At 45.6% G+C, this 16,155-nt stretch overlaps 1 protein-coding gene and 1 long non-coding RNA gene across 4 annotated transcripts in view; one reads left to right on the top strand and one right to left on the bottom strand.

The window, feature by feature from the left end:
- The first annotated feature begins 2,208 nt into the window (after positions 1–2,208).
- Positions 2,209–16,155, top strand: part of UBE2D2 (ubiquitin conjugating enzyme E2 D2) — a 40,381-nt gene continuing 26,434 nt past the window's right edge. Inside the window, exons 1-2 of one of the 3 annotated variants that reach the window (XM_084780423.1) lie at positions 2,228–2,786; positions 7,988–8,035. Coding sequence is in view for 2 of the 3 variants with exons in the window: in XM_084780422.1 (XP_084636548.1) it covers positions 2,763–2,786 (24 nt within the window). In the remaining variant the exon portion in view is untranslated. Of the gene's footprint in view, positions 2,787–7,987; positions 8,036–16,155 lie in introns of all 3 variants that reach the window. The other 2 variants (XM_084780422.1, XM_084780421.1) reach the window with 2 other exon arrangements.
- LOC311596705 lies at positions 5,160–10,656 on the bottom strand. The gene is made up of 2 exons (XR_014778940.1): positions 8,290–10,656; positions 5,160–6,282 (listed from the first exon to the last, which is right to left on the bottom strand). It is a non-coding gene; the product is annotated as an uncharacterized lncRNA (long non-coding RNA).

The raw sequence follows: 16,155 nt of genomic DNA, 5'->3' as shown, positions 1-16,155 counted from the left end.
TCCCAGAACTTGGAAGGCAGAGATAGGTGGATCTCTATGAGTTCGAGGCCAGCCTGGTCTACAATGTGAGTCCAGGACAGCCAAGGCTACACAGAGAAACCCTGTCTCAAAAAGAAAAAAAAGAAAAAGAAAAAGAAAAAGAAAAAAAGACTCAGGAGATTCTAAAGGAAAGTGCTTTTAAAGCTCAGAAAGTAGCCAGCTGTGGTGGTGCATACCTGTAATTCAGCACTCACTCAGAAGGCAGAAACAGGTGGATGTTTTTGAGTTTGAGGCCAGGTCAGGACTACATAGTGAGGCTGCGTCTTAAAACCAACTGACCAACCAAGAACAACTTAAAGAACAAATAATTCAGGACTCTTAGGAACTCTGTTTTGTTGTTCTTCTTGTTTTTTTTTTTTTCAAGACAGGGTTTCTCTGTGTAGCCTTGGCTGTCCTAAGAACTCAGTGTGTAGACCAGGCTGGTCTCGAACTCACAGCGACCCGCCTGCCTCTGCCTCCCAAGTGCTGGGATTAAAGATGTGTGCCACCATGCCCGACTCTAGGAGCTGAAACTGGGCATGTGCACAGGCTGCTCCCACCCTAAGGCTTCATAAAGATTAAGAGGGGACAGACCAGCTGAGTTGCTTGGAAGAGGGACACCAGGCAGGGTACCTGTAAGAAGCAAAGGCCAGTGAGCTTCTCAACTTGTCAAGCTGGCTGCAAATCATGCAGTGAGCGTTCCAGAGCTGTCACCTGTGCAAATCATGCCGTGAGCTTTCCAGAGCTGTCACCTGTGCAAATCATGCCGTGAGCTTTCCAGAGCTGTCACCTGTGCAAATCATGCAGCAAGCTTTCCAGAGCTGTCACCTGTGCTGGGGTGGGCTTCTAGTAATGCAGTAGCTGCTTTTCAGTCATCCCTGCCACTGTAAGCAACCCCCAATAAAACTCATCGGGGTTCACTGAGTTGGAGGTTGTATGTACCTTTACTTTGGTCTGTAGTCCCCTATCTGAAGTGAGCCTTAGCCTTTAATGGCTGAGCCATCTCTCTCTCACACACACCCTTACTTTTAATAGTAAAGTTGGAAACAGCTTAAAACCTTCTATTTTGTAAACGGCTTTTTTAAAAAAAGTATTTTATTTCTCTGTGTGCATCTCTCTGGGTGAAGGGTATTGTGCCTGTGAGTGCAGAAGCCAGGGAAGTTGGCTCTCCTGGAGCTGGAGTCGCACGTAAATGCCATTCTGATATGGATGTTGGGAACCAAACTCCGGTCCTCTGCAGGAGCGGTGTGTACTCTTAACCACTGAACAATCCCTCCAGCACAGTTTTTAAAATGTTTCGCGAAATGGAATCAGTTAAACGCACATCAATTTTCTTCTTTGAGGTTACATTTGCGTGGGTATGTGCCTGTGTGTATACTTGTGTGTAGGTCACAGGATAACTGGGAGTAGGTGCTCTCTTTCCTCGATGTGCATCTTAGAGATCAACTCAGGTCATCGGGCTTGGCAGTAAGCACCATTGCCCACAGAGCCATCGACGGCTCCTGCATTGCTTTTTAAGTACAAGACTGTTATCTAGAAAAAATTAAAAATCTGACCTGACGGCATTTTTGTGCCTCTTTCATCACATTACAAAAAGACCCGGGCCTACAGAATGTTCCTCCTCAGACTCTGGGTAACTAGCCACCGTTTTGTCTTTGGGGTCCACCTTTCTCTCTGAGACGTGATCAACTGTGCCACTTGCTCCGTAACCTTGTCAAAAATTCTTTCCACATGGGAGATTTCCTAAGGCTAACATGGCAGTGGCCGCGGATAGAAACTTCGAGTCACGTCCAGCTGGGATCTTTGTTGGGACGGACAGTCTCAGGGCTCCTTGTGCAAGCTCCAGGACCCTCATTTCTGGCCGGTGGTCAGGCTGAGGTACTAATAGTGCCAACACATGCAGAGTTGTGTGACCTTGGAAAAGTCCTTTCCCCTTTCAGGCAAGTAGCCGTGGGATAAGGCACTTCCTTATGAGTCTGACGGTGACTAACGTGGAAGACGCGTGCCTTTAAGCATTTATTGATCTTCGAAGTCGGGCGCGCACCGAGAACCACGGGCCGGCATCGGGCCTCGGCGGAGAGGCATCTAGAACCCGCGCCTACACTCTCGCGAGATCTCCTCTCTGTGCCTCGCGACGTCATCCCCTCTGCGGCCGTGGCTGCGCCGGCGCGTAAGGTACTCGCAGGGGCGGCCCGTATCCCTCCGCCGCCGGCGCGGCGCGGCCCGGCCCTCCCTCCCAGGCCCGCCAATCCCGGAGCCTCCCGACCTGCCCTTCGGCCTGGGACCACCCCGCGCTCTGGCGGCCCCACCCCGCCGGCGCCGCCCGCCCGCCCGCGCGTCCCTTAGTCCACCTGCACCAGGCAGGACGGCAGGCTCCCTCGGCTCCGCCGCCGTAAGGCTCTCGGCGAGCCCGGAGCTTGGGGCTCTTCCTCCCAGGCGGAGGGATCCACGGCGGCTGAGCAGGCGGCGCTGAGCCTACGGGGGAAAAGAGGCAGCTACGGCGGCGGCGGCTGTGGCGGCAGCGCATAAAGGGGCCGCCGCCGGGTGATGCGGTGACCGCTGCGGCAGGCCCAGAAGCTGAGTGGGCCTCGGCCCTCAGCTCGTCGGACCCCGCGCTCCGGAGCCCCCGGTCTTCTCCGGTCGACTCGCGACCGCTCGGGCGGTCTCAGGCTCCCCCTCGCCCCTTCCCCGCCCCTCCCCCGTCCCCGTCCCCGCCCCGGGGGCCGTCGGCACCGTTTCCCACCATGGCTCTCAAGAGAATCCACAAGGTAAGCGGCCAGGGGTTTTGCTGTAGGGATGGGCCGCCTGCGCTTTGCCGCGGTCGCCTCCGCGGGGCTCGCGGCGTCTGGTTCCTCCTGCCGGCGCCGGCCCCACGGGGCGGCCTTCACACCCTACTCCCAGAGATGGCGCCCGGGAAGGCCGGGGCGCGGGGCCCCTAGCTTAGGCCGAAGTTGCTCTTGGCCTCGCAGCCTTTCTCCACGACGCCTTTCCAGGCCTTTCTCTCTCTCTCCAGCCTGGGACTTGCTGCTGCTCTCTTAGGGCTATTGTCCGGCCGGGATAGAGACTTGGGGCGGCGCGGGGGTGGGGGGTGGGTAGGGGTGGAGCGGCTGGGGCGTTGGGCGGCCCTATGATCTGAGGTCGATGGGCTGCTCGCCCAATCTGTCCCCCCTACTCTGGCGCCTTTCACTGAGTGCCTGAAATCCAGGACCTACCTAGGCAGGCCGAGCAGAGAGGGCCCATTTATTTGCTCGACCCACGGGGCTGTTCTCTACAGTTCACTTAACTAGCTAGCTGCACGCTGAAGTCCACCTTACTGGTCTGGAAAGTGGGGTAGGAAGTCAGGGGGGAAGAAAATCCCACTCTGGAAGGAGGAGGAAAATTCAGTGGAGAAGGGTTGTCTGTCTTGGGGTTGCCCTATGTCATCAGAAGCTAGCCTTCAGTTTTGCAGGATTGGATCTAGTGGAACAACTGTTTCACCTGGTAGGGTAAAAAGGAAAACCGCCGGAGAATTCCTTTCACACACTTATCCCAAAATGATTTTAACGCTGAAATTAGATGCTATGTTCGTGAAGACTCCTAACTTAGAAGGGATTTGACTCTATTTTTGGTTAGATATAACTTCTTAGTTCTTTTAAATGAGAACTTATCCATTTAGTTATTGATAAGATTTAAAACTATATGGAGAGCATTGGGTTCCTTTAAACTTTAGGGTCCCCCCCCAATATTGTTAACCTCTTAGTGTCACTTTTTTTCTCTCTCTCTTGGACATAGGAAGAAGTAACCCAGTGATGAGGGGTTATTTTGTGGTTGTTGTTTGTTTGTTTTTTTGTTTTTTGAGACAGGGTCTCTGTGTAGCCTTGGCTGTCTGGGCTCCCTTTGTAGTCCAGGCTGGCCTCGAACTCCCAGCGATCTGCCTGCCTCTGCCTCCCGAGTGCTGGGATTAAAGGCGTGCGCCACTATACCTGGCTCCAGTGGTGAGTTTTGTTCGGTGTTTTATTTTGCGCCTCAGGTGGGCCGAATTGAATCTTTACCTTTTTAGTAAGTGGTAGGGCCTGGGATTACCCATAAGGACTGATGGGATAAGGGATACAAAAGAATGGAGAATGAAGTCAGAATGCAGATTGGAACACAGTTCAGCAATTGGTCATTTTTCTTTATTCAAGGCTTTGTGAAATTTTGTTTTCTTTGATTTCTTAGAGTTTAAAGGGTAGATTTTAGGCAGCAGATCTTGTACCAAAATGAAGCTAAAATAAATATGAACTTGGATAAAAAACCATGTAAGGGACAACAGCGAACTAAGATAAACATCCAAGTAATGTATATGTGTATTTCTAAGACTTTAGTAGTCATTGGGTCCTTTTTTGTTTTTGTTTTTTGTGTTTTGTTTTTCGAGACAGGGTTTCTCTGTTTAGCCTTGGCTGTCCTGGACTTGCTTTGTAGACCAGGCTGGCCTCGAACTCACAGAGATTCACCTGCCTCTGCCTCTGGGATTAAAGGCATGCACCAACACTGCCTGGCAGTCATCCTTATGGAGCCTAATGGGCACTTACCAATTTGAATTACTGTATTACTGTTGAGTTACACCTGTAAAAGATTGCCCCCCCCCCCAAAAAAAAAAAAAGAAAGAAAGAAAAGCTGGGAAAGTTGAATTTGGTGTGTGATTATTTGATTTTTTTTTTTTTTAAGTCAAGATTTCCCTGTGTAGTCCTGGAACTCATTCTGTAGACCAGGTGGTCTCAATTCAAAAATCTGCCTGCCTCTGCCTCCTGAAAGGCATGTGCCACCACGCCTGGCTAGGGTCTCACTAGCTCTGGCTGACTTGGAACTTAGCACGTGGACCAGGCTAGCCTCAAACTCTTTAAGACCCACCTGCCTCTGCCTTCAGAGTGCTGAGATTAAACCATCCAGTTAAAAGCTTTTAGTGTTTGTTCTAATGTCTGTGCTGTAGAGACATCTTCAAGGGGAGGTGCACTGACTTAAGACATAATTTTTCTTTTTAGCTTTTTGAGGCAGGGTTTCTCTGTGTAGCCTTGGCTGTCCTGGACTCGCTTTGTAGACCAGGCTGGCCTAGAACTTAACAGCAATCCACTTGTCTCTGCCTCCCGAGTGCTGGGATTAAAGACATGTGCCACTATGCCCACTGTTTTTGTTTTTTGTTTTTTCCCAAGACAGGGTTTTTCTGTGTAACAGCTTTGGCTGTGGCTAGCCTCGAACTTTGGGAGATCTGTTTGCCCTTCTGGCTCCCCAGTGCTGGCTTTAAACGTGAACACCACTACACCCTATTCCTCTTGCAGTTTTTGAGATAAGCTGTCACTGGTTCCAGCTGGTATTCCTGAGTACTGCCTTCACTACATCTTGTATAGTTCTAGGGATTGAACCTGGGATCTCAAACATACTAAGGCAAACAGTATACTACTGAACTATATTCTCAGTTTCTATAAATCTCTAAAAAAGAAAATATGGTTTAGAAATGATCATTGGACTTTAAAATTCTCTTGAGTGTGTTTCAAGCACAGCCCTCATGGGAGTTTGAGGATAGCTTTGTGAAGTCTTCCCCCCCCCCCCTTTCAAGTGCCTTAGGGATTGAGCTTGAGTTGTCAGGTTTGCCTTTACCAACTGAGCTGTCTCCTTGACCTAGACTTTTTTAGATTTATGCATCTTACTTTATGAATGTTTTGTCTCCATGCATGTATGTGCTCATTGTACATTCCTATTGGGTCGCCTAGAACTGGTGTTACAGATGGTTGTGAGCCACCCTATGGGAGCTGGGAATGCAATCTGGGTTCTTAGCAAGAGCAACACATGCTCTTAATTAGTCAGTTGTCTCTCTAACCCCAAACTGTTTTCCTCATATAGGGTTGTATATATTACAGACTGGTCTGTACTTCTTCAGTCCCTTCTGCCTGAGTACTGAGATTGTAAGCATGTGCCACCCTGTCAGGTGTTAAGTGGCTCTGGGAAATCAAACCCAGAGTTTCTTAGATATTAGGCAAGAACTCTGCCACCTGAGTTGCATTCTTTTGTTGTTGTTTTTCCTGAGTGGGTTTCTCTTTGTAGCCCTGACTGTTCTAGGATTCATTCTGTAGCCCAGCCTGTCCTGGAACTTCAGAGATCTGCCTGCTTCTGTCTCCTGAGTGCTGGGATTAAAGTTGTGCTCCACCATGCCTCAACCACTTGAACTTTTTAATATATGTATCCCTCCATCCCTGGTTAATAACAGAACTTCTGTTTTTGTTTTTCAAGACAGGATTTCTCTGTGTAGCCCTGGTTATCCTTGAATTCCCTGTGTAGACCAGGCTGGCCTCCCAACTCATAGAGATCCTCGTGCCTCTGCCTCCAAGTGTTGAGATTGAAGATGTCAGCCACCACTGCCTGGTTTTTTGGTTTTTTGGTTTTTGAAGACAGGATTTCTCTGTGTAGCCTTGGCTGGCCTTGAACTCACAGTCACCTTGCCTATCCTTAAACTCACAGTGCTCTGAGTGCTGAGATTCAAGAAGTGTGCCACCATGTCTGGCTCTTTTGTTTTTTTTTTCCTGCATGGTTTATCTGTGTAACAGAGCCCTGGATGTCCTGAACTCACTTTGTAGATCAGTCTGGCCTCAAGATCTGCCTGCTTCTGCCTCCTGAGTGCTGGGATTAAAGGTGTACAGCCACCACACCTGGCTTCTGACCTTCCTTGACTTCTCTTAGACTGCTATGACTAGAAACACCCTATTTATTTTTGTCAAAATTATTGTGAAAACAAAAGCAGTAGTCAGCTTTTGATTTGTGTGTGTGTGTGTGTGTGTGTGTGTGTGTGTGTGTGTGTCACACATATAGTTTACGTTGAAGATAGATTTAATGGATACAGAAAAGACCATTCTTGTCTTATCCTCAACCCAATGTATCTGCACTGGAGTTCCTAGACTTGGTCTGTATAATCAGTTTTGGTCCAGCCTTTAGTATTGTCAGTATCTGAAAAGAACAGATTATTCAAATACCCCTTCAACTGCAGATGTTGAAGTGCTTTATTTGGTTCTTTCTTTCTTTCTTTTTTTTTTAAAGATTTATTTTATGTATATGAGTGCTCTATCTGGATGTACACCTGCATGTCAGAAGAGGGTATCAGATCACATTATAGATGGCTGTGAGCCACCATGTGGTTGCTGGAAATTGAACTCAGGACCTCCAGAAGAGTAGATAGTGCTCTTAACTGCTGAACCATCTCTCCAGCCCTTTATTTGGTTCTTATAAAATACTTTTTATTTTGTTTTGTTTAATTTTTGTTTTTGTTTTTGGAGACAGGGTTTCTCTGTGTAGTCGTGGCTGTCCTGCACTTGCATTGTAGACCAGTCTGGCCTGGAACTCACAGAGATCCGACTGCCTCTGCATCCCTGAATTCAGGGATTACAGGTGTGCACCATCTTGCTTGGCTTCTAGTAGAATTCTTAAAATTTTACATTTGACAGGCATCTTTTAAAAGTCTGTATTTGAATTTGCCTCCCCCCCCCCCTTTTTTTTTTCGTTTTGTTTTGTTTGGTTTGGTTTTTTGGTTTTTTTGAGACAGGGTTTCTCTGTGTAGCCTTGGCTGTCCTGGACTTGCTTTGTAGACTAGGCTGGTCTGGAACTCACGGAGATGCATCTGCCTCTGCCTCCAGAGTGCTGGGATTAAAGGACTCTGCCATCAAGCCCGGCTAGTTTTGGTTTTGATGCTTTGAGTGCTTGCCTCTTCTAGTACCACTTTCAGCTCATTTCCAGTTGGCTGTATCTCATCTGTTGTGGGCTTATTAACATTGTATCTAAAATAAGATCCAGTCCTTTGAGCATGTATTCTGTGAACTGTATGGGCTGTGACTGTTCTAAGACCTTTTTGACTTAACTGTTTTTCCTTTTACCTTTAGTTGTAAATATGCAGGTGCCTTTGTTGGAATATGTTTAATTTCTCTTTTTTTGAAAATGGTAACAAGCTAAATATATTGATTACTTGCAGAACTGAAGACTGACAAAAGATGCTAGAGCTGGGGGTGAAGCTCAGTAGGTAAGAGTGCTGAGCTAGCACAGAAAGCCCGATGTGATCCCTAGCACCTTGTGGGGCACTTCTGTAACCCAGGACTGAGAAGATGGTGACAGGAAGACCAGAAGTTCAAGGTCTTCCTCATTGCATAATAAATTTGAGGACAGCCTGGGATACATAAGATTCTTTCTTTCTTGAGCCAGGCGTGGTGGCACATGACTTTAATTCCAGCACGTGGGAGGCAGAGGCAGGCGGATTGATGTGAATTCGAGGCCAGCCTGGTCTATAAAAAGAGTCCAGGACAGCCAAGGCTACACAGAGAAACCCTGTCTCGAAAAAAACCACACATACACACAAAAAAAGATGGTGTCTTAGTAAATGAGCAAGCTACGATACTTTCTAAACCCAGTAATGCCTTGCATATTTTAATGGTGTCTTGCTAGCTATAATTTAAAGTTTGTATATATAGTTTTGAAGCAAAGTAATGTCATCATTGATCTATATCCAAGGCAAGCTTCTAAGACTTCTTAGGAACCAAAATAAAATTCTCAATTTAAATAAAGGTTTTGAATTCAAGGTCACACAGGTAACTAAAGTGAGCAAGGAGAATGAGGGAAGCTAGAAAATAGTGCATCGGCCGGGCGTGGTGGCGCACGCCTTTAATCCCAGCACTCGGGAGGCAGAGTTGGGCGGATCGCTGTGAGTTCGAGGCCAGCCTGGTCTACAAAGTGAGTCCAGAACAGCCAAGGCTACAAAGAGACCCTGACTCGAAAAACCAAAAAAAAAAAAAGAAAAGAAAATAGTGCATCTACTGTGTCCTAAATATGGTCATTGCTGAGATCTAATACTAGCACGTAGTCCTGTCTACCCCCAACCCCTGTGTGAGTGAGTGAGTATGTGGGGGGGGGGTAGGTGTGGCTAGGTGTAGATAGAGCCTTACTGTATATCCTTGGTTGCCCTGGAACTTAACGGAAATCTGCCTGCCTCTGCTGGATGAAGGTGGATAGCACTATGCCAGTTCAAATATTGCTAAATTTAAAAATATTACTTAACTGGTCTACAAAGTGAGTCCAGGACAGCCAAGGCTAATACAGAGAAATCCTGTCTTGAAAAACCAAAAAATAAAAAATAAATAAATAAATAAATAAATAATAACCTTGGTTGTGGCTGGAGAAATGGCCCAGTGGTTAAAAGCAATGTCTCTTTTAGAGGTCCTGAGTTGAATTCCCAGCAATCATATGGTGGCTCACAACCATCTATGATGTGAGCTGATGCCCTCTTCTGGTATGCAGGTGTACATGCAGATAGAGCACTCATAGGTAAAATAAAACTCAAAAAACAAAATAATATTGGTTATAGAGGAATAATAGGAATAATTTCCAAGTAAGATGTTTGCTACTTTGCCTATTCTCCTGAATCTCAGAAGATAAAAAATGATACTGTTGTAGAAATGTATGCTGTGTGTTACATTATTATTAGAGGTAAGGATTCAGTAATTTTTGTCAAAATAATGAAACAAATGGGCAAATATTCCTTTGGAATTCTGCATGCTAACATAGGTAGTTTGTTTTCTGCCTTGGAAAACAGGCATAGCTTACTCCAAAAGATAAGCTTTATGATATAATTTTTCTGGAAAATTTCCTCCCCTCATTAGACAAAGATTTATTTTTATTTATTTATTTATTTATTTATTTATTTATTTATTTAGGTTTTTTGAGACAAGGTCTCTCTGTGTTAGCCTTGGCTGTCCTGGAGTCACTTTGTAGACCAGGCTGGCCTCGAACTCACAGCAATCCACCTGCCTCTGCCTCCCGAGTGCTGGGGTTATAGGCGTGCACCACCACGCCCGGCTTGTAGTCAAAGATTTTTAGATGGGTATAGTCCCAGCTAAATTGAGAGATTGAGTTCAGGAGTCCAGGACCAGTATGGGAAACATTAAAAGCCCATTCTTCTGTGAGTTGGAGACCAAAAGGGCTTTTTCCCCCCCTTGGTTTTTCAAGACAGGGTCTCTCTGTGTATCCTTGGGTGTCCTGGACTCACTCTGTAAACCAGGTTGGCCTTGAACTCACAGCGATCCTCCTGCCTCTGCCTCCCTAGTGCTGGGATTAAAGGCGTGTGCCACTGCTTCCCGGCTTCTTTTGGTTTTTCAAGACAGGGTTTCTCTGTGTATCCTTGACTGTCCTGGACTCTCTTTGTAGACGGGGCTGGCCTCAAACTCACAGTGGGAGGCAGGCAAAGGCAGGTGAACCTCTCAGTTTGAGGTCAGCTTGGTCTACCAAGGACAGCCAGGAGGACTACATTAGAGAAACCCTGTCTCAAAAGAAATCCCTTCATGGCCTCGTATGGTGGCGCACACCTTTAATCTCAGCACTCCATGGAAGGCAGAATGATCTCTGTGAGTTCAAGGCCAGCCTGGTCTACAAAGCAAGTCCAGAACAGTCAAGGCTACACAGAGAAATCCTGGCTTGGAAAAACAAAAACAAAAGAAATCCCTTTCTGTCTACCTCCCTTTCCCCCTCCCTCCCTCCCCTCCTTCCCCTCCCTCCTTCCCTCCCTCCCTCCTAAACCCCCAGAGAGATCCACTGTCCTCTGCCTCTTTGAGTGCTGGCGTTAAAGACATGTAGCATCATGCTAGCCTTTTTTTTTTTTTTTTTTTTTTTTTTTTTGAGACAGGGTTTCTCTGTGTAGCCTTGGCTGTCCTAGGCTCAATTTGTAGACCAGGCTGGCCTTGAACTCACATCGATCCGCCTGCCTCTGCCTCCTGAGTGCTGGGATTAAAGGCGTGCGCCACCTCGCCCGGCTAGCCTGTTTTTTGTTTGTTTTGTTTTGTTTTAAACATTTTATTTAATTTTAATTTATGTGCGTTGGTGTGAGGGTGTCAGATCTTGGAGTTACAGACAGTTGTGAGCTGTCATGTTGGTGCTGAGAATTGAACCCGGATCTTTTGGAAGAGCAGGCAGTGCTCTTAGCTACCGAGCCATCTCTCCAGCCCTATCCTGTTTTTTTGTTCTAACATAGGATATCAAGTAGCCCGCGTTGTCCTCTTGCTCAGCTATGAAATCCTGGTCTTCCTGTCTCTACCTCTGCTGGGTTTACTAGCGTGTACCACCACACCTGATAACTTTACTAGTTTTCTTGAGTCTTAGCTTTCTCATCTTCATGGGAATGCCACCTAGCTTGCAGTCCTATAAAGATTTTTTTTTAATTAAAAGGAAAGATTGTTGGCCATTTAAAACTACATAAAAGTCATGTATTGTTTTTACTTATTTTTATTTTATATGCATTTGAGTTTTGCTTGCATGTCTGTCTGTCTGAAGGTGTCAGATCTTGAAGTTACAGATAGTTGTGAGCTGCCATGTGGGTGCTGGGAATTGAACCTCAGTCCTCTAGAAGAGCAGTTAATGGTCTCAACTGCTGAGCCATCTCTCCAGCCCTCATGTTTTATTTTTGAGGCAGGATCTTAGGTATGTTGCCCTAGCTGGCCTGGACTCACCATGTAGGTAGATCAAACTGGCCTCTAACTTCCATCCATCTATTCACCTCTGCATCCTGAGAGCTGGAACTAAAGGTGTGTACCAGTGTGTCCAGCTCATTTCTGACTCTCCAGCCCCCCATAATTATTTTATTTGCTTGCATGCATTTATGTGCACCATGTGCTTTTTGGTTCCCCCAGAAACCAGAAGACGGCATTAGTTCCTTAAAACTGGATTTCCAGTTGTGAGCCTCCATGTAGGTGCTGGAAGAGCAGCTAGAGCTTCTCACTGCTGAGCTATCTCTCCAGCCCTAGTTATTTTGTTACTATGTTTGATTTCTAGAAAGTCTCACCTTGTGGCCTTGGCTGGCCTAGAACTCCCAAAGGTCTTCCTGCTTCAGCCTCCTGAGTGCTGGTATTTTTTAATTATTATTAATTATGTGTTTGTGTCCATCTGTCTTTCTGCTTGTGGGTTTGTGAATGTGAGTGCAGGGGGCCAGAGATGTTGGAAACCCGGGAGCTGGCGTTATAGGCAGTTTCCTGCCACCTGATGAAGATGCTGCGAACCAAATCAGGTCCAGTTTTTCCAGATCCTCAACAATATACCATTTAATAGGCACAATTTAATAAAGTAACTGTGTTATTAGTCTTTGGGCTGTTTCGTTTGTTAAATTTTTATGAAAATTTAAAGCAAACTCAGACCTACAAGAAAATTGCAAATCTAGCTGGGCATGGTGGCTCATGCCTGTAATCCCGGCATTCAGGGAGGCAGAGGCAGGAGGATCTCTTGAGTTCGAGGCCAGCTTGGTCTACAAAATGAGCCTAGAACAGCCAGAACTACAAGAGAAACCCTGTTTTGAAAAATCAAAACAAACAAACACCTGTAGTCCTCCTGCAACCTGGAAGTCAGAGACAGGAACAAGAGTTAAGAGATTCTCAAAGAGAATCCTTTACACAGAGAAACTCTGTCTTGAAAAACTTTTAAAAAATAATTTAAAAATTGCAAATCTAGTACAAATAGTGTTTTTTATTTGGCTTGTTTCTAAGGAATCTGCTGGTGTGAAGCCTTGTCACAATACCTAGGGTTTATTTGTTTTTTGTTTTTCTGAAGGTAGGGTCTTATTACCTGGCCTGGACTTGGGCTTGGCTCTAGTAGCAGAGGATGACCTCAAATTCATGTCTGTCTCCTGAGTGCTGGAATTCTAGGATGTGCACCAAACCTCCTTTAGTTCCAGCTAGTTTCTACTTTTTTCATGTTTCTATATTAGGTTTAAGCTTGTCTTTCTTTGGCAGGAATGTTTTTGAAGCTCAATTCTGTCTATCTTTCCAGCCCTGTCTACGTTTTTTGTTTTTTTATTGAGATGAGTTTTCTGTGTTATCTTGGCTGTCCTGAGCTCACTTTGTAGACCAGGCTGGCCTTGAACTCACAGTGATCTGCCTGCCTCTGCCTCCTGAGTGCTGGGATTAAAGGTGTGGGCCACCACACCCTGCCTGTCTGCCCACCTATTTTTAATGTGTTCATTTTAGTTTATGTAGACTTGAGCGCCACCCTGCCAGGCCTTATCACTACACCTCATTAGGTGGTGGTTGATTTGTTTAGTTGGCTGCTTTTTATTGCATCCTCTCTGTTGGTATGTTATCAGTTTGAACCATTACTGAGAGTTGCTTCAATCGTTTAAGGTTATGTCCCATTATTTATGTTTAGTTAGGTGCTCCGTGATCACAGGGTGTTAGGGAGTTGGGAACTGAACTGAGGTCCTCTTCAAGAGCAATACACTCTTAATTGCTGAGCCATCTTTCCAACCTCACTACTTTGGGTGTGCTTTTGCTCTGAAGCTCGCTTTGTTTTTTTCTTTTACTGAGAGGGGTTTCTTTGTGTAGTTCTAGCTGAGCTGGAACTGAGATCCGACTGCCCCTGCCTTCCATGTGCTTGGATTAAAGACATGGGCCATCAGCACCCAACTCCATTATAGTATTTTCATGCTTCTGTTATATTGCATAATGCCCCTGCTTGCTGCCTTTCTTTCTTTTTTTTCTGTTGCAATATTTTATTAAAGATTTTATGTTTATGCCTTAACATTGATAAATTTGTTAATGACTGACTGTCAAAGTTGTACTTTTTAGCATATTTAGTCAATGGACAGAATGGCTTTTTATTTTTTTATTTTTTGGTTTTTCGAGATAGGGTTTCCCTTGGCTGTCCTGCTACTCACGCTGTAGATCAGGCTGACCTCAAACTCTCATCTACCTCCCTCCCTCTGTCTCCTGAGTGCTGGGATTAAAGGCATGTATCACCATTGCCGGCTTTCTTTTTCTTTTTAATTTGCTCCCTTTACATCCTCCCTCATTGTCTCCTGGGTCCGACCCTCCCTCCTGCTTGCTGCCTTTTCTGCATAAATAAAAAAATAATACTTTTAAGGATCAGCAAGTAGGGCTAGAGATAGCTCAGAGGTTAAGAGCACTGGCTGCTCTTCTGAAGGTCCTGAGTTCAATTCTCAGCAACCACATGGTGGCTCATAACCATTATAATGAGATCTGGTGCCCTCTTCTGGCATGCAGGTGTACATGCAGGCAGAACACTGTATATATAATAAAGAATCCACAAGTAGCACTGTTTTTAAACATTCCTTGGAGAAAAAAAGGAAAAAAATATAAGATAGTAGACACCTGTGATCCTAGCAATTGGAATGCAGAGGCTTATGGATCTCTGAGTTGAAGGCCAGCTTGGTCTACAAAGTGAGTCCAGGATAGCCTAGGCTACATAGAGAAACCCTGTCTCTAAAAACAAAACAAAACAAAATCAAAAGCACAGTACAGGGCGGTGGTCATTCTTAAAGGTTAATGGGTATGTTGGTATGAATAAGAATGGTTCCCACAGGCTCATATATTTGAATGCTTAGTCACCAGGGAGTGGTGCTTTTGATGAGATTAGAAGGGTCAGCAGGCGTGGCCTTGTTGGAGGAAGTGTGTCACTGGGGGTGGGCTGTGAGGTTTCAGAAGCCCATGTCAGACTTAGTCTTCTTTGTCTGTTGATCAGGATGTAGCTTTCTTTCAGCTATGTCTTTAGCACTATGCCTTCCATATCTGCTGCCATACTCCCTGCCATGATAATAATGGACTAAGTCTCTGAAACTGTAAGCAATCCCCAAATTAAATGATACGGTTATGGTGCTTCTTCATGAAAATAGAATGGTGTCTAAGACAATTAATTAGCCAGGCCTACTGTGGTAACACTGATATGTTTAACCTGAGTTGACTATAATCATGTATTGCAGTTAACTTTGTAAAGATTTTAAGAAATCACTTTTATCAGTTTAAATCTGTGAAGGGTACAGCACGACTTAGATTCCTTGTCCAATGGCCTTGCAGAAGTGTTGATTTGTAATTTGGCATGAACCATTGTCTTTGTAGGCCTGAACTACATTTCCCCAGTTTCTCTTGTTTTGTTCAATTTGCCTTCAGGAGTCACCGTTTTTTGCTTTATGCACATAGCAAATCTATTGCCTAGAGTTCAGTTACATCTCGGGCATAAATATTTTCAATTTTAAGAAAAGCCATGTACTCTCTTGGTTTCATAGACCTCGCTTATAGTCAGCAAAAAGGACTGTGAAAAAGGACCTTGAACCAAAGCCTTCTAGATATACTTGTCTTTCCCAGCAGGCCTCCACAGCTGCCAAGATCTTTTTTCTTTGTTGGTTTGTTTTCGAGACAGGGAACCTCTATAACAACCCTGGCTGTCCTGGACTCACTTTTTCTTGTTGCTTGTTTTTTTGTTTTGTTTTGTTTTTCGAGACGGTGTTAGCCTTGGCTGTCCTAGATTTGCTTTGTAGACCAGGCTGACCTCGAACTCACAGCGATCCTCCTGCTTCTGCCCCCCCCCCCCCCCCCCCCCCCCGCCAGTGTTAGGATTAAAGGTGTGCACTGCCACTGCCCATCCTGGACTCACTTTTTTAGACCAGGCTGGCCTCAAATTCACAGAGATCCTTCTGTCTCTGCCTCCCGAGTGCTAGGTTTAAAGGCATGTGCCACCACTCCTGGCTTCTGTTTTTCTTTTAAAATGTGTATAAATTTTATTTGTGTGTATGTATGTGCACCTTGGCTTGTTGCCAGAAGAGATAAAGCAAGAAAGAATATTGGACCAGGCTGTGGTGGCACATGTCTTTAATCCCAGCTCTCGGAGGCAGAGACTGGCAGGTCTCTGAGTTCAAGGCCAGTCTGGTCTGGGCGGGGGAAGGCAAGGGAGAAGAGAGAGAATGAATATTGGATTCCCTAGGTCTGAGGTTACAGATATTTGTGAACTGCTATATGGGTGCTGGGAATTAGACCTAGGTTCTCTGCAAGAGCAGCCTAGTGCTCTTAACCTGTTGTGCCAATTCCCGTCGGGGTGTGTGTGTGTGTGTGTGTGTGTGTGTGTGTGTGTGTGTTAGTTACATGGAAATACAGGGGCCAAAAGAGAATGGGGTCTTCTGGGGCTGTATTTATGGGCAGTTGTGAGCTACCAGATATGGGTGCTTGTTACTGAACTCTTTTTTTTTTTTTTTTTTGAGACAGGGTTTCTCTGTGTAGTCTTGGCTGTCCTAGACTCGCTTTGTAGTCCAGGCTGGCCTTGAACTCACAGCGATACGCCTGCTTCTGCCTCCCGAGTGCTGGGATTAAAGGCCTGCGCCACCAC

The sequence above is a fragment of the Acomys minous genome, assembly GCF_964271855.1.
Source record: "Acomys minous genome assembly, chromosome: 4".
NCBI classification, from domain to species: domain Eukaryota; kingdom Metazoa; phylum Chordata; class Mammalia; order Rodentia; family Muridae; genus Acomys; species Acomys minous.
The sequence above is the reverse complement of the archived record's forward strand: the minus strand, read 5'-3'. Positions and strand labels throughout refer to the sequence as shown.